At 40.7% G+C, this 19,156-nt stretch overlaps 1 protein-coding gene across 26 annotated transcripts in view; it reads left to right on the top strand.

The window, feature by feature from the left end:
• Positions 1–19,156, top strand: part of TTN (titin) — a 237,758-nt gene that overhangs the window by 189,925 nt on the left and 28,677 nt on the right. For all 26 annotated transcript variants that reach the window (XM_069983050.1, XM_069983048.1, XM_069983045.1 and 23 more), the window contains 5 exons: positions 142–339; positions 417–713; positions 811–1,398; positions 1,494–1,796; positions 2,024–19,129. In XM_069983050.1, coding sequence (XP_069839151.1) covers positions 142–339; positions 417–713; positions 811–1,398; positions 1,494–1,796; positions 2,024–19,129 — 18,492 coding nt within the window. The remainder of the gene's footprint in view (positions 1–141; positions 340–416; positions 714–810; positions 1,399–1,493; positions 1,797–2,023; positions 19,130–19,156) is intronic.

Below are 19,156 nucleotides of genomic sequence, written 5' to 3'. Positions count from 1 at the left end.
ATTTAAGATAACTAAGGATAAGTTAAAGTAGTTTATATAGTTCAATATTGTATTTATTTTACTCTTTTAATTCTACCTGTTAATTGTCAGTGGTTCTAAATAGATTTTGTATATAATCCTGTCATGCGATTATTGTTGTAGGCTACCACATTGAGTACAAAGAGAGAAACAGTCTTCTCTGGAGGAGAGCCAGTACAACTCCCCTGAGAATGAGAGACTACAGAGTCACTGGCATAACTGAAGGTCTTGAATATGAATTTAGAGTTATGGCAATCAACCTTGCTGGAGTCGGCAAACCAAGTCTTCCATCTGAATCAGTTATAGCTCTTGATCCAATTGGTATGTTTGTTAAAGGTTCTCATTAGGGAATTTTTATTGTGTTTAATGCAGGATACTGATTTATTGTTTCTTTTCAGATCCACCTGGAAAACCTGAAGTAATAAGTGTTACCAGGAGTTCTGCCACACTTATTTGGACAGAACCAAAATATGATGGTGGACATAAACTGGTTGGATACATTGTTGAGAAGCGTGACCTACCAGCAAAGAGCTGGATGAAGGCCAATCATGTTAATGTTCAAGAATGTGCATACACTGTCAATGATTTAATAGAAGGTGGAAAATACGAATTTAGAATAAGAGCTAAGAATACAGCTGGTGCCGTTAGTCTTCCATCTGAGACAACAGGAACTGTTGTTTGCAAAGATGAATACGGTAAGTGACAAGACAAGAAATTGGTCAGATCTGGTTTGGTAGATGCATGATTTCTTATATACAGCTTATTATATGTAATTTTCTTTTGTCCTTGCAGAGGCACCAACTATTGTTATTGACCCAGCAGTTAAAGAAGGGTTAACAGTTAAAGCAGGTGAAACCATTGTCATGACTGCAACAAGTATCCTTGGCAAACCACCTCCAACATCTGTATGGTCCAAAGCAGGAAAGGACTTCAGACCTTCTGATATTGTACAGATTGAGACAGGTCCAACATCATCCACACTTAGTGTTAAATATGCATCTCGTAAAGATTCTGGAGAATACACAATCACTGCCACCAATCCTTTTGGCACAAAAGAAGAACATGTACATGTCAAGGTCTTAGATGTCCCTGGACCCCCAGGACCAATTGAAGTTAGCAATGTATCTGCTGAAAGGGCAACACTCAACTGGACACCACCTTCAGAAGATGGCGGTTCACCAATTACTTCTTACACACTAGAAAAGAGAGAAACCAGTCGTTTGCTCTGGACACTGGTGGCTGAAAATATTCTGGATTGTAGACATGTTGTTAGCAAACTTATCCAAGGAAATGAATACGTCTTCCGTGTTTCTGCTGTTAACCACTATGGAGTAGGTGAACCTGTACAGTCTGAACCAGTCAAGATGGTGGACAGCTATGGTAAGCACTGTTACTAAAATTTTAATAGCATGAGAAGTAAAAGCAATAACTACTCTATAACTGTAAACTATAATTGTATTTAATTTTGATTTTAGGTCCTCCTGGACCTCCAGGTAAACCAGAAGCAACAAATGTGACTAAAGAAACAGTGACTATAGCATGGAAACGTCCAGTTGATGATGGTGGTAGTGAGATTACTGGCTACTATGTAGAAAGAAGAGAAAAGAAAGGATTGAGATGGGTGAGAGCATCAAAGAAACCTGTTTCTGACCTCAGACTTAAAGTGGTTGGACTCACAGAAGGAAATGAATATGAGTTCCGAGTCAGTGCTGAAAACAAGGCTGGCATTGGACCACCAAGTGATTCTTCTCTGCCAGTTTTAACAAAAGACGCTGCATGTAAGTATAATATTTAATACCTAAATATGAAAATTAAATACTAGTTAAGTTAAATGACTGAAAGAGAAAAGTATAGACAGCAGTGGAAAAAATGTTTTTCTAGTTGTAACATGAAAAATTAATAAAGTAACAAGTAAATAAACAATTACAATTATAGTATAGAAAGATACAAAAGAAAATACCTTATTTTATGCTAAATATTTCTGCACTTCTTTTTCTTATCTCAGACCCACCTGGACCTCCTTCTAATCCAAGAGTCACAGACACAACAAAATCTACAGCCACATTGCATTGGGGAAAGCCTCACTATGATGGTGGACTTGACATCACTGGATACATTGTAGAACATCAAAAAGAAGGAGAAGAAGAATGGATTAAAGACACTACAGGAACAGCACTTAGAATCACTGAGTTTGTTGTTGCCAATCTCCAACCAGCTGCCAAGTATAAATTCAGGATCCGTGCCATTAACGCTGCAGGCCATGGAGAGCCAGCACAAATTGATGATGTTGAGATTAAAGATCGTGAAGAGACACCTGACTTTGAACTTGATGCTGAGCTAAGAAGAACTCTTGTTGTCAGAGCTGGTCTAAGCATTCGTATTTTTGTGCCAATTAAAGGACGACCTGCACCTGAGGTTACCTGGATGAAAGGGGACATTCCTCTCAAAATACGAGCCAACATTGAAAATACAGAGTCATTTTCTCTGCTCATAATTACAGAGTGCAACAGATATGATAGTGGGAAGTACACAATGAATCTTGAAAATGCAGCAGGAAAGAAATCAGGATTTGTTAACGTCAAAGTTTTGGATTCCCCAGGTCCTCCATTAAACCTGAAAGCCAGAGATGTTTCAAAAGACAGCATCACCTTGCAGTGGGATATGCCACTCATCGATGGTGGATCCAGAATAACAAATTACATTGTTGAAAAACGTGAAGCTACAAGAAAGGCTTATTCAACAATAACAACTAACTGCCAGAAGTGTTCGCTGAGGATTCCTAACTTAGCTGAAGGATGTGAATATTACTTCAGAGTGCTAGCAGAGAATGAGTTTGGAATTGGTGAACCTGCGGAAACAGCTGAGCCCATAAGAGCATCTGAAGCACCTTCTCCACCTGAGAGCCTTAATATCATGGATGTTACCAAGAGCAGCGTAAGCCTTGCCTGGCCAAAACCAGTACATGATGGTGGAAGCAAAATTACAGGTTATGTAATTGAAGCACAGAGAAAGGGTTCTGATCAATGGTCACATATTACAACAGTGAAAAGTTTGGACTACTTAGTTAAAAATCTCAATGAAAATGAAGAATATGTGTTCCGCGTAATGGCAGTCAACAGTGCAGGAAGAAGTGATCCAAGGGAAAGCAGACCAGTCATTGTTAAAGAACAGATGATGCTTCCAGAATTTGATCTACGTGGCCTTTATCATAAGACTGTGCTTGCTAAAGCTGGAGACAACATTAAAGTTGAAATCCCTGTTCTTGGAAGGCCAAAACCTACTGTTACATGGAAAAAGGAAGAACAAGTTCTTAGAGAAACACAGAGAGTTAATGTAGAACGCACAGCAACTGCAACCATTTTAAATATCGGCGAATGTGTGAGAAGTGACTCTGGAAAATATACTCTGGCAGCTAAAAACATTGTGGGAGAAATAAGCGATATAATTACAGTTCAAGTACATGATATTCCTGGAATTCCAACTGGACCCATCAAGTTTGATGAAATTTCATCTGACTTTGCTATTTTGTCTTGGGATCCTCCTGAGAATGACGGTGGTGTCCCAATAAGCAACTATATTGTGGAAGTACGTGAAACAAACAGTACTACTTGGACTGAGTTGGCTTCTACAGTTATACGCACAACTTATAAAGCAACAAAACTTACAACTGGATTTGAGTATCAGTTCCGGGTTAAGGCTCAAAACAGATATGGAACTGGACCAGCTCTCAACTCAGATTCTGTAGTTGCTGCTTATCCATTTAAGGTCCCTGGGCCACCAGGAACACCACAAGTTATTGCAGTTACAAAAGATTCAATGACCATTAGCTGGCATGAACCTGTCACAGATGGTGGAAGTCCAATTTTAGGTTATCATATTGAAAGAAAGGAAAGAAACAGTATACTATGGCAAACAATCAGCAAAGCTCTAGTTGTTGGAAACATATATAAATCCTCAGGCCTGACTGATGGTATTGCATATGAATTCCGTGTTGTGGCAGAAAATATGGCTGGAAAGAGTAAACCAAGCAAGTCTTCTGAACCAACATTTGCTCTTGATCCAATTGAAGCACCAGGAAAACCAGTGGCTATCAACATTACCAGACATTCAGTGACCCTACAGTGGACAAAACCAGAATACGATGGAGGGTTTAAGATCACTGGCTACACAGTTGAGAAAAGAGATCTTCCTAATGGTCGTTGGCTGAAGGCTAACTTCAGTAACATATTAGAAACTGAATTTACAGTCAGTGGACTAACTGAAAATGCTCAGTATGAGTTTAGAATAATTGCAAGAAATGCTGCTGGTGCTGTCAGTCAGCCTTCTGAACCATCTGATGCTATAACTTGCAGAGATGATATAGAAGAGCCAAGAATAATGGTTGATGCCAAGTTCAAAGATGTTATTATTCTAAAGGCTGGAGAAATTTTCCGTCTTGATGCTGATGTTTCTGGTCGTCCAATTCCAGCGTTATCTTGGACAAAAGAAGGCAAGGACCTGGAAAATACTGCAAAATTGGAAATAAAACTGGCAGATTTCTCAACAACCTTAATAAACAAAGACTCTGCACGAAAAGATGGTGGTGCATACACTCTGACAGCCTCTAATCCAGGTGGTTTTGCCAAACATGTCTTTAATGTTAAAGTTCTTGATAGGCCAGGCCCATGTGAAGGCCCATTGGCTGTATCTGAAGTCACAGATGAAAAATGTGTTATATCATGGTTGCCACCATTAGATGATGGAGGTGCAAAGATAGATCACTACGTTGTGGAGAAACGTGAAACAAGTAGGTTGGCTTGGACAAGTGTTGCAACAGATCTCCAAGTGACAAAATTCAAGGTTACCAAATTGCTGAAAGGAAATGAATATATCTTCCGTGTTATGGCTGTTAACAAGTATGGAGTTGGAGAGGTATTGGAATCAGAACCTACCCTTGCAGTTAATCCATATGTAGTACCCGATCCACCTAAGACTCCTGAAGTAACAACAGCTACCAAAGACACTATGATTGTTTGCTGGGGACATCCTGAGTCTGATGGAGGAAGCCCGATAACAAACTATATAGTGGAACGTCGTGACAAGGCAGGACTCCGTTGGGTGAAATGCAACAAGAGAGCTCTTACAGATTTGAGATACAAGGTTTCTGGCCTTACTGAAGGTCATGAATATGAATTTAGAGTGATGGCTGAAAACGCAGCTGGAGTTAGTAAGCCAAGTCAGACTAGTCCATTCTATAAGGCATGTGATACCGTGTTTAAGCCTGGCCCACCTGGAAACCCAAGAGTACTAGACACTAGTAAATCCTCCATTACCATTGCTTGGAATAAACCAGTCTATGATGGTGGCTCAGAAATAACAGGCTACAATGTGGAAATATCTCTTCCTGAAGAAGATGAATGGAAGATTGTATCACCCCCTGCTGGACTTAAAGCTACTTCCTATACTATCACAGGACTTAAAGAAAATCAGGAATATAAAATACAGATATATGCTCTAAACTCTGAAGGAGCTGGTGACCCTGCCCTTGTTCCTGGATCACCAAAGGCTGAAGAAAGAATGTTGCCACCTGAGATTGAACTGGATGCAGAACTACGTAAAGTTATTAACATAAGAGCTTGCTGCACACTACGATTGTTTGTTCCAATTAAAGGAAGACCTGCACCTGAAGTTAAGTGGACAAGAGAAAATGGTGACCCTATAGAAAGAGCAACCATTGAATCAACAAGTTCTTACACTCTGCTAGTTGTGGAAAATGTGAATAGGTTTGACAGTGGAAAATACATGCTGACAGTAGAAAACAGCTCAGGAAGCAAATCAGCTTTTGTGAATGTCAGAGTGCTTGATACCCCAGGGGCACCTCAAGACCTCAAAATAAAAGAAATTACCAAATCTTCTGTCACATTAACTTGGGACCCTCCACTTATCGATGGTGGCTCTAAAATTAAGAACTACATAGTAGAAAAACGAGAATCAACCAGAAAAGCATATTCAACAGTAGCAGCTAATTGTCACAAGACAAGTTGGAAAGTAGACCAGTTGCAAGAAGGCTGCAATTACTATTTTAGAGTCCTTGCAGAAAATGAATATGGAATTGGCTTACCGGTTGAAACACCAGACTCAGTTAAAGTATCAGAAAGACCTCTTCCACCAGGCAAGATAACCTTGGAAGATGTAACAAGAAACAGTGTTTCTCTGTCTTGGGAAAAACCAGAACATGATGGCGGAAGCAGAATTTTGGGCTACATTGTAGAGATGCAAAGCAAGGGCAGTGAGAAATGGGCAACATGCACTACTGTAAAAACAACAGAAGCAAAAATAACTGGATTGATTCAAGGAGAAGAATATATGTTCCGTGTATCAGCTCAAAATGAGAAAGGAATCAGTGATCCAAGACAACTTGGAGTCCCAGTGGTTGCTAAGGATTTAGTAATCGCACCAGCCTTCAAGCTTCTCTTTAACACATTCAGTGTTTTAGCTGGGGAAGACCTTAAAGTTGATGTTCCATTTGTTGCACGTCCTAAACCATCTGTCACGTGGAACAAAGATGATGTACCATTAAAGCAGACAACCAGAGTGAATGCAGAATTAACAGAAAATAGCACTTTGCTGACAATTAAAGAGGCTTCAAAGGACGATGTCGGCCAGTATACAGTGAAACTTGCCAATTCCGCAGGAGAGGCAACTGAGCAGCTCACCATTGTTGTTCTTGACAAGCCAGAACCACCAACTGGTCCAGTTAAAATTGATGAAGTGACAGCTGACAGCATTAGCTTTTCATGGAATCCTCCAAAATATGATGGCGGAAGCTCCATTAACAATTACATTGTAGAAAAACGTGATACCTCAACAACAGTTTGGCAAATTGTATCTGCAACAGTGGCAAGAACAACCATAAAGGCTACACGACTCAAAACAGGCAGTGAATATCAGTTCAGGATTGCAGCTGAGAACAGATATGGAAAGAGTGGATATTTGGTATCTGAAGCAGTAGTTGCACAGTATCCATACAAACTTCCTGGTCCACCGGGAACACCATTTGTCAGTGCAGTTACAAAAGACAGCATGGTCGTACAGTGGAATGAGCCTGTAAATGACGGAGGTAGCAGGATCCTCGGATACCATGTGGAAAGCAAAGAAAGAAACAGCATTCTTTGGGTGAAGTTGAACAAAACACTCCTCCCAGACACAAAGATTAAGGCAACAAACATTGAAGAAGGTATTGAATATGAATTCAGAGTCTATGCTGAGAACATTGTAGGCATTGGCAAGCCAAGTAAAGTATCTGAATGCTACGTGGCCCGAGATCCATGTGATCCCCCTGGACGTCCTGAAGCAATAATTGTCACAAGAAATTCAGTCACACTCCAGTGGACAAAACCAGAATATGATGGTGGTAGCAAGATTACTGGCTATGTTGTTGAGAAGAAAGAACTACCTGATGGCCGCTGGATGAAGGCCAGCTTTACAAATGTTATTGAAACTCAGTTTGCAGTTACTGGACTGGTTGAGGACCAACGTTATGAATTCCGTGTAATCGCAAGAAATGCAGCTGGAATATTTAGTGAGCCATCAGAAAGCACTGGACCAATTACCGCAAGAGATGAAGTAGAGCCTCCTCGTGTAAGCATGGATCCAAAATACCGTGAAGTCATAACAGTTAATGCTGGTGAAATATTTAAGATTGATGCAGATGTATTTGGCAAGCCAATTCCTTCCGTCCAATGGTTCAAAGGAGGTGAAGAACTTGCAAACACAGCTCGACTTGAAATAAAGGGAACAGACTTCTTCACATCGCTGAGTGTAAAGGAAGCAATTAGAGTGGACAGCGGTCAATACATCTTATTACTGAAAAATGTTGCTGGTGAAAAATCTGTGCCAGTTAACATAAAAGTTCTTGATAGACCAGGACCTCCTGAAGGGCCAATCACTATCACTGGTGTTACTGCTGAAAAATGTTCATTAGCTTGGAAACCTCCAAAACAAGATGGTGGCAGTGACATTGACCACTACGTGGTAGAAAGAAGAGAGACAAGTCGCTTAGTATGGACAGTTGTCGATTCAAATGTTCAAACTCTAAGCTACAAAGTAACCAAACTGCTGGAAGGAAATGAATATATTTTCCGTGTCATGGCTGTAAATAAATATGGTGTTGGTGAACCACTTGAGTCGGAAGCTGTCACTGCAAAGAATCCTTTTGTTGTGCCACAAGCTCCAAAAGCTCCTGAAGTTACAGCAGTAACCAAAGACTCAATGATTGTTGTTTGGGAAAGGCCAGCATTTGATGGTGGCAGCGAAATAACCGGCTATGTTCTTGAAAAGCGTGACAAAGAAGGCATACGTTGGGTCAGATGTAACAAACGATTGATCAGTGAATTGCGCTTCAGAGTTACTGGACTAGTTGAATCACGTCTTTATGAATTCAGAGTTTCTGCTGAAAATGCCGCTGGCCTAAGTGAACCAAGCCAGCCCTCTATTTATTATAAAGCTTCTGATCCTATTTATAAACCAGGTCCTCCAAACAATCCCAGAGTAGTGGACGTTACACGATCAACAGTAATCCTGTCATGGAGCAAGCCCATCTATGATGGTGGATGTGAAATTCAAGGCTACATTGTAGAAAAGTGTGATGTCAGCAATGATGAATGGTCTATCTGCACTCCTCCAACTGGCATTAAGGAAACCCGATTTGAAGTTGAAAAGCTTGTAGAAAAACATGAATATAAATTCCGCATATGTGCAGTGAATAAGGCTGGTGTTGGGGAACATGCTGATATTCCCACTTCAATTATTGTTGAAGAGAAACTAGAGGCACCTGACCTTGATCTAGATCTAGAACTGAGGAAAGTTGTTAATGTAAGAGCTGGTGGCTCACTAAGACTATTTATTCCAATTAGAGGACGTCCAGCACCAGAAGTTAAATGGGCCAAAGTGGATGGAGACATTAGAGAAACAGCACAGATTGATGTAACTAGCAGCTTCACCACACTTGTAATTGACAATGTTAATAGATTTGATTCTGGAAAATATACTCTAACTATTGAAAATGGAAGCGGTTCCAAATCTGCCTTTATTAGTGTGAGAGTTTTGGACACACCTAGTGCACCAGTAAACCTGAAGATTAAAGATGTCACTAAAGAGTCTGTGTCACTAACCTGGGAACCTCCTGTACTGGATGGCGGCTCTAAAATAAAGAACTACATTATTGAAAAACGAGAAACCACAAGAAAGGCGTATGCTGCTGTTGCAACAAATTGCCACAAGACCTCATGGAAGATAGACCAACTTCAAGAAGGATGCAGCTATTACTTCAGGGTGACAGCTGAGAATGAATATGGCATTGGTTTACCAGCAGAAACACCAGAACCTGTGAAGGTTTCTGAGGTCCCACAGCCTCCAGGAAAAATAACAGTAATTGATGTTACCAGAAACAGTGTATCATTATCTTGGGAGAAACCTGAACATGATGGTGGCAGCAAAATCATTCAGTATATTGTCGAAATGCAGGCAAAGGGAAGTGACAAATGGTCTGAGAGTGTGCGTGTCAAAACTCTTGAAGCAATAATAACAAACTTGACTCAAGGAGGTGAATACCTTTTCAGAGTTATTGCTGTAAACGAGAAAGGAAAGAGTGACCCTAGATCACTTGCTGTTCCAGTCGTAGCCAAAGACCTTGTCATAGAGCCAGATGTAAGACCAGCATTTAGTAGCTACAGTGTCCAAGTAGGACAAGATTTGAAGGTTGAAGTTCCAATTTCCGGAAGACCAAAGCCAACAATCACTTGGACAAAGGATGGCCAAGCTCTGAGACAGACTACTAGAGTTAATGTTACAGATACAGCACACCATACTGTATTAGTAATAAAGGAAACAAATAAGGATGATGCTGGAATGTATGCAATTACAGTTGCAAACGTTGTTGGACAGAAAGTAGCATCAGTTGAAATTATAACATTAGACAAGCCTGATCCTCCAAGTGGCCCAGTGAAATTTGATGATGTGAGTGCTGATAGCATTACATTATCTTGGAATCCTCCAGCATACACCGGTGGCTGTCAAATCACAAATTACATTGTTCAAAAACGAGATACAACCACTACAGTTTGGGAGACCGTCTCAGCAACTATTGCAAGAACCACCCTTAAAGTATCAAAACTGAAAACTGGCACAGAGTACCAGTTTAAAATTTTTGCTGAAAACAGGTATGGAAGAAGCTTTGGATTGGACTCTGAACCAGTCATAGCACAATATCCATACAAAGAACCTGGACCTCCTGGAACACCTTCAGTTCCAACAATATCCAAAGACAGCATGGTTGTGCAGTGGCATGAACCTATTAATGATGGTGGCAGCAGAGTAATTGGTTATCATCTTGAACGGAAAGAGAGAAACAGCATAATGTGGACAAAGGTGAATAAAACTATTATTCCAGACACCTATTTCAAGACAACCAATCTTGAAGAAGGCATTGAATATGAATTTAGGGTGTATGCTGAAAACATTGTTGGCATTGGCAAACCAAGCAAAGTTTCAGAGTGCTATTTCGCCCGAGACCCATGCGACCCTCCTGGCTGCCCAGAACCAATTATTGTAACAAGAAATGCCATCACCCTGAGCTGGAAAAAGCCTGAATATGACGGCGGCAGCATGATTACAGGTTATATAGTTGAAAAGCGTGATTTGCCTGAAGGGCGCTGGATGAAAGCAAGCTTTACAAATGTAATTGAAACACAATTTACAGTAACCGGACTTACTGAAGATGAGAGATATGATTTCAGAGTTATCGCAAGGAATGCTGCTGGAAGCTTCAGTAGACCTTCAGATAGCACTGGACCCATAACTGCCAAGGATGAAGTAGAACCTCCAAGAATTTCAATGGATCCAAAATACAAAGACACAATAGTCATAAATGCTGGTGAAACATTTAAACTTGATGCAGATGTACATGGTAAACCTATTCCTGCAATACAGTGGTTCAAGGGTGACAAAGAAATTGAAGAATCCGCTAGATGTGAAGTTAAGAACACTGACTTCAAGGCCCTTATTATTGTCAAAGATGCTATTAGAGTTGATGGTGGACAATACATTTTACAAGCTTCTAATGTTGCAGGAACAAAATCAGTACCTATCCAAGTGAAAGTTCTGGATCGCCCTGGACCTCCTGAAGGGCCAATCCATGTTACTGGAGTTACATCTGATAAATGTTCTCTTGCATGGGGTCCTCCACAGCATGATGGTGGCAGTGATATTGCTCACTATGTCATTGAAAAACGAGAAACAAGTCGCCTTGCTTGGACTGTTGTTGCATCAGAAGTGGTAACTACTTCTTTTAAAGTCACAAAACTCTTGGAAGGAAATGAATACATCTTCCGTATCATGGCTGTTAATAAGTATGGAGTTGGTGAACCATTAGAGTCTGTACCAGTTTTAATGAGAAATCCATTTGTGCCTCCTGGTGCTCCTAAGTCACTTGAAGTTACCAACATTGCAAAGGACTCCATGACAGTCTGTTGGAGCAGACCAGATAATGATGGCGGTAGTGAAATCATAGGATATATTGTAGAAAAACGAGACAGAGCTGGCATAAGATGGACAAAGTGCAACAAACGCCGAATTACAGATCTAAGATTCAGAGTTACTGGATTAACAGAAGATCACGAATATGAGTTCAGATTATCTGCTGAAAACGCTGCTGGAGTCGGTGAAGCAAGTCAACCCACAGCCTACTTTAAAGCAACTGATCCTATATTTAAACCTGGACCACCTACAAACCCACATATTGTGGATACATCTAAAAATACAATAACAGTCGTTTGGGGAAGGCCAATTTACGATGGCGGTAGTGACATTCAAGGGTACATTGTTGAAATATGCAAAGGAGATGAAGAAGAATGGACAATGTGCACTCCACAGACCGGTCTACAGGTTACTAAGTTTGAGATAACCAAGCTTATTGAGCATCAGCAATGCCAGATTCGCATCTGTGCTCTAAATAAGGCTGGCGTTGGTGAGCCAGCAGCTGTACCAGGAACTGTAAAACCAGAGGACAAACTGGAAGCACCTGAAATAGACCTTGATTCTGAACTAAGAAAGGGAATATTGGTTAGAGCTGGAGGAAACGTTAGAATTTACATACCATTTAATGGAAGACCAGTCCCAGAAATCAGCTGGTCAAAAGAAGATGGAGAACTTACTGAGAAGTCACAGATTGAAAGAGGTCTTAACTACACCCAACTTTCAATAGATAATGTTGATAGAAATGATGCTGGAAAGTATGTTCTTAACTTGGAAAACAGCAGTGGCTCAAAATCTGCCTTTGTAACAGTAAAGGTGCTTGATACACCAGGAGCACCAACAAACCTTGTTGTAAAAGACATTAAGAAAGACTCTGCCGTACTCACTTGGGAGCCACCGCTTATTGATGGTGGAGCTAAGATAAAGAACTATGTTATTGACAAGAGAGAATCAACTAGAAAAGCCTATGCAAATGTCACAGCCAAATGCAACAAGACAAGCTACAAAGTTGAAAACCTTACAGAAGGAGCTATATATTACTTCAGAGTTATGGCTGAAAATGAATATGGTGTCGGTCTACCTGTAGAAACAACTGATGCAGTAAAGGCCTCCGAAGCACCATTGCCACCTGGCAAAATTACCCTTACTGATGTAACTCAAAGAAGTGTATCACTTTCTTGGGAGAAACCTGAACATGATGGTGGCAGCAGAATTATAGGATATCTTGTAGAATCCCAGCCAAAGGGAGTTGAAAAGTGGAGCACAGCCACTGAAACAAAAACATGCAATGCTGTTGTATCTGGATTGAGTCCAGGGCAAGAATACTCTTTTAGAGTTCTTGCTTACAATGAAAAAGGAAAGAGTGATCCAAGAGTCCTTGGTATTCCTGTAATTGCTAAAGATCTGACAATTGAACCAAGCTTTAAACTGATGTTTAACTCTTACAATGTACAAGCTGGAGAAGATCTCAAGATTGAAATTCCAGTTATAGGAAGACCCAAACCAACTATTGCCTGGACTAAAGATGGACAACCACTTAAACAAACAACTAGAGTTAATGTAGAAGATACACCAACATCAACTGTCTTGCACATCAAAGAGAGCAACAAAGAAGATTTTGGAAAGTATGCTGTTACAGCAACAAACAGTGCTGGTACAGCAACTGAAGATATTACTATTGTTGTTCTTGACAAGCCTGGTCCACCAAAAGGACCTGTACGATTTGATGAAGTTAGTTCCAACTTTGTGGTGTTTTCATGGGATGCACCAGAATACACAGGTGGCTGTCAAATCAACAATTACATTGTAGAAAAACGCGATACAACCACCACTTCATGGCAAACAGTATCTGCAACAGTTGCAAGAACAACCATAAAGGTAACTAAACTAACAACTGGATCAGAGTACCAATTTAGAATCTATGCTGAGAACAGGTACGGAAAAAGTGCTCCTCTAGATTCTTCTGCTGTTGTTGTTCAGTACCCCTACAAAGAACCAGGGCCTCCAGGAACTCCATTTGTAACATCACTGTCTAAGGACCACATGGTTGTACAGTGGCATGAGCCAGTAAATGACGGTGGAAGCAAAGTTCTTGGCTACCATTTAGAGCGCAAAGAAAAGAATAGTATCCTTTGGGCAAAACTGAACAAGACTCTTCTTCAGGACACAAAACTGAAAACAAATGGCCTTGAAGAGGGCATAGAATATGAATACAGAGTATATGCTGAAAACATTGTTGGCATTGGCAAACCTAGTAAAGTATCTGAATGTTATGTTGCCCGTGATCCATGTGATCCACCAGGCCGTCCAGAAGCTCTTGTTATTACTAGAAATCATGTCACTCTTCACTGGAAAAAACCTGAATATGATGGTGGAAGTAAAATAACAGGTTACGTAGTTGAAAAGAAAGAACTACCTGATGGTCGTTGGATGAAAGCCAGCTTTACAAATGTGTTAGAAACAGAATTTACTGTAACAGGCCTTACAGAAGGTGACAGGTACGAATTCAGAGTTATAGCAAGAAATGCTGCTGGAAACTTCAGTGAACCATCAGAAAGCACTGGAGCTATCACTGCAAGAGATGAAATAGATGCACCAAGTGCATCCCTGGATCCTAAGTATAAAGATGTTATTGTTGTCAATGCAGGAGACACATTTGTTCTTGAAGCTGACATTCATGGCAAGCCTATTCCAGATATCACCTGGTCAAAAGATGGAAAAGAACTTGATCAAACAACAGCACGATCAGAAATAAAGTCCACTCTTCAGAGAACAACATTAATTGTTAAAGACTGTATTCGAGTGGATGGTGGTCAGTACAATTTGACCCTCAGCAACGTGGGTGGAACAAAAACAATTCCCATTACAGTGAAAGTTTTGGATCGTCCTGGGCCTCCAGAAGGTCCCTTAAAGGTTACAGGGGTAACAGCAGAAAGGTGCTACTTGGCATGGGGTCCACCAACACAGGATGGTGGTGCAAACATTTCTCATTATAATATTGAAAAACGAGAAACAAGTAGATTATCCTGGACTCAAGTTGCATCAGAGGTACAAGCACTTAGCTATAAAGTCACCAAACTACTAGCAGGAAATGAATATATTTTCCGTGTTGTCGCTGTGAACAAATATGGAATTGGAGAGCCCCTTGAGTCTGAACCAGTTCTGGCTCGTAATCCATTTAAACCTCCAAGTGCACCCACAACACCAGAAGTTACAGCCATCACAAAAGATTCTATGGTGGTAACATGGGGTCGTCCTCAAGATAATGGCGGTGCGGAGATAGAAGGGTACATTCTTGAAAAACGCGACAAAGATGGTATTAGATGGACAAAGTGCAACAAGAAAAGATTAACTGATTTGCGACTTAGAGTAACAGGCCTAACAGATGGACATTTCTATGAATTTAGAGTCTCTGCAGAGAATGCAGCTGGTGTTGGAGAGGCAAGTGAGCCATCTGTTTTCTATCGGGCATGTGATGCCAACTACCCTCCAGGTCCTCCTAGCAATGCAAAGGTAACTGACACATCTAGATCATCTGTATCTCTTGCCTGGAGCAAACCTGTTTATGATGGTGGTGCACCAGTATTAGGTTATGTCGTTGAATACAAAGAATCATCAGCCGATGAATGGACAACAGCAACACCACCAACTGGATTACAAGCCAAACTGTTTACTGTAACAAAATTAAAAGAAAATGCAGAGTACTGCTTCCGTATTTGTGCCATCAATTCGGAAGGTGTAGGAGAGCCTGCTGCCATTCCTGGAACAGTCATTGCTGCTGACAAACTAGAACCTCCCGAGATAGAACTAGATGCTGATTTGAGAAAGACTGTCACTGTCCGCGCTGGTGGAACCTTAAGATTATTTGTGACAATCAAAGGAAGACCTGAACCTGAAGTAAAATGGGAAAAAGCAGATGACAAACTTACAGAAAGGGCACAAATCGAAGTCACCAGTTCATATACAATGTTGGTTATTGACAATGTCAACAGATTTGATAGTGGAAGATACAACTTAACTTTAGAAAATAACAGTGGATCAAAAACAGCATTTGTCAATGTTAGGGTACTTGATTCACCAAGTGCTCCAGTAAACCTGACAGTAAAAGAAGTGAGAAAAGATTTAGTGACTCTATCTTGGGAACCACCACTTATTGATGGAGGATCTAAGATCACAAACTATGTTGTTGAAAAACGTGAAGCAACCAGAAAAGCTTATGCAACTGTTACAAGTAACTGCACCAAAAATACATTTAAAGTAGAACAGCTACAAGAAGGTGGTGTTTATTACTTCCGTGTTTTGGCTGTCAATGAGCATGGTGTTGGACTGCCTGCAAGTACAACTGATCCAGTTAAAGTGTCAGAGGCTCCTTTTGCTCCTGGAAGAGTCAGTCTTGTTGATGTCACTCGTAACAGTGCAACTATATCCTGGGAGAAGCCAGAAAGCGATGGAGGTAGCAAAATTACTAGTTACATTGTTGAAATGCAAACAAAGGGAAGTGAAAAATGGAGCACTTGTACTCAGGTGAAGACCCTTGAAGCAACTATTACTGGATTGACTATGGGAGAAGAATATACATTCAGAGTAATAGCTGTAAATGAGAAAGGAAAGAGTGACCCAAGACAACTGGGAGTCCCTGTGGTTGCAAAGGATATCGAAATCCAACCAACCATTGAACTGCTATTCAACACTTTCAGTGTTAAAGCTGGAGATGATCTTAAGATTGATATACCAATTCGAGGACGTCCATCTCCCACAATATCTTGGACGAAAGATGGGCAGGCTTTGAAGCAAACAACTAGGGTCAATTTCCAGGTTTCAAAGACCTCTACTCTTCTTTCTATCAAAGAAGCCTGTAGAGATGATGTAGGACAGTATGAATTAATTGCTTCAAATAGTGCAGGATCATCCACAGCTTCTATTGGTATAATAGTCCTTGATAAGCCAGGACCACCAGGACCAATCAAAATTGATGATGTTAGCGCAGACAATATTTCATTCTCTTGGAGCCCACCTGAATATGATGGTGGCTGTCACATAAATAACTACATTGTTGAAAAAAGAGATACAACTACTACAGTCTGGGAATTAGTGTCAGCAACAGTGGCAAGAACATCCATTAAAGTTGCACGTTTGACAACTGGATCAGAATATCAGTTTAGAGTTTGTGCAGAAAACAGATATGGAAAGAGCCATTATTCTGACAGTGGATCAGTTGTTGCTCAGTATCCATTTAAACCACCAGGACCCCCAGGAACACCCCGTGTTACTCATGCAACAAAAGCTTTCATGCTTGTTACTTGGCAGCCTCCAGTAAATGATGGTGGTAGTCAAGTGATTGGATATCATCTGGAAAGAAAAGAAAGAAGCAGCATTCTCTGGACTAAAGTCAACAAAAGTCTGATACCTGATACACAACTAAAGGTAACAGGAATTGAAGAAGGACTTATGTATGAATATCGTGTTTATGCTGAAAACATTGCTGGAATTGGCAAATGTAGCAAATGCTGTGAACCCATTGCCGCAAGAGACCCATGTGATCCTCCCAGTCAACCAGAAGTTACTAACATCACAAGAACATCTGTTTCATTGGCCTGGAAAAAGCCAGAATATGATGGTGGAGCCAAGATTACAGGATACATAATTGAACGAAAAGAATTACCTGATGGACGTTGGCTTAAATGCAACTTTACTAACATCCAAGAAACATACTTTGACGTAACTGCTCTAACAGAAGACCAAAGATATGAGTTCAGAGTAATTGCAAAGAATGCTGCTGGCTTATTTAGTGAACCATCTGAAACAACAGGGCCTATTACAGTCAAGGACGATGTCGACGCTCCAAGAATTATGATGGATGTAAAATTCCGGGATGTAGTTGTCGTAAAAGCCGGTGAAATTCTCAAAATTAATGCAGACATTGCAGGACGTCCTCATCCTGTAGTTTCTTGGACAAAAGATGGCAAGGATATTGAAGAAAAAGCAAGAGTTGAGATCACATCAACAGACAACAGCACAGTTCTTGTAGTTAAAGACTGCATAAGAAGAGATTCAGGACAATATGTCTTAACATTACAAAATGTTGCAGGAACAAGATCCCTAGCTGTAAATTGCAAAGTTCTTGACAGACCTGGACCACCAGCAGGACCATTAGAAATCGCTGGAGTAACAGCAGAGAAGTGTTCCCTTTCCTGGGGACCACCTCAAGAAAATGGTGGTGCTGAAATCGACTACTACATTGTTGAAAAACGTGAAACAAGTCGTATTGCTTGGACCGTCTGTGAATCAGAACTTAGAACCACATCTTGCAAAGTTACAAAACTGTTGAAGGGAAATGAATATGTTTTCAGAGTAATGGGTGTCAACAAATATGGAGTTGGTGAGCCACTGGAAAGTGAAGCCGTAAAGGCAGTAAATCCTTATACTGCACCAAGTGCACCAAGATCATTGGAGATTACCAGTGTTACCAAAGAGGCCATGACCTTATGTTGGGCAAGGCCTGAGAGCGATGGCGGTAGTGAAATATCAGGATATGTGATTGAGAGACGTGAGAAAAACAGCCTGAGATGGATGCGCGTAAACAAAAAACCTGTATATGACCTCAGGGTAAAATCTTCTGGCTTGCGTGAAGGATGTGAATATGAATATCGCGTCTATGCAGAAAATGCTGCTGGCCTCAGTGCCCCAAGTGACTGTACTCCATTGGTTCGTGCAGAAGATCCAGTCTTCTTGCCATCTCCACCTTCTAAACCTAAAATCATAGACTCCACAAAGACAAGTGTGACATTAGGCTGGGTAAAACCACTCTTTGATGGTGGCTCACCAGTTACAGGCTATACTATTGAATACAAAAAATCTGATGAAACTGATTGGACAACTGCTGTAACAAACCTCAGAGGCACTGAGTATAATGTAATTGCACTTACATCAGGAGCTGAGTACGCATTTAGAGTTAGATCTATTAACAAAGTAGGCCAAAGTGACCCAAGTGACAGCACTGAACCACATATTGTTAAGGAAAGAGAAGAAGAACCTGCATTTGACATTGACAGTGAAATGCGCAAGACATTAATTGTTAAAGCTGGTGGATCCTTCACTATGGCAGTTCCTTACAGAGGCAAACCCACTCCTAATGTCACATGGAGTAAACCAGACACTGACCTGCGTACTAGAGCGACCATTGACACCACAAACACCCAGACATCACTTTCCATTGAAAAAGCAACAAGATATGATTCTGGCAAGTATACACTTACTTTGCAAAATATCCTGAACACTGCAACACTTACCCTTGTTGTAAAAGTTCTTGACTCTCCTGGACCACCTTCCAACATTGTTGTCAAAGAAGTAACAAAGGAATCAGCTGTCCTGACTTGGGATGTTCCTGAGATTGATGGTGGAGCACCAGTTAAGAATTACCATATTGAGAAACGTGAGGCAAGCAAGAAAGCATGGGTCTCTGTGACAAACAACTGCCACCGTCTTACATACAAAGTCACCGGTTTACAAGAGAGTGCAGTTTACTACTTTAGAATTGCTGGAGAAAATGAATTTGGCGTTGGAGTAACTGCAGAAACCAAAGAGGGCGTCAAAATAACAGGTTAGTAGAAGTCTTGCAATTAAGTAA

This window comes from Dendropsophus ebraccatus, chromosome 9 (assembly GCF_027789765.1).
Source record: "Dendropsophus ebraccatus isolate aDenEbr1 chromosome 9, aDenEbr1.pat, whole genome shotgun sequence".
Lineage (NCBI taxonomy): Eukaryota > Metazoa > Chordata > Amphibia > Anura > Hylidae > Dendropsophus > Dendropsophus ebraccatus.
The sequence above is the reverse complement of the archived record's forward strand: the minus strand, read 5'-3'. Positions and strand labels throughout refer to the sequence as shown.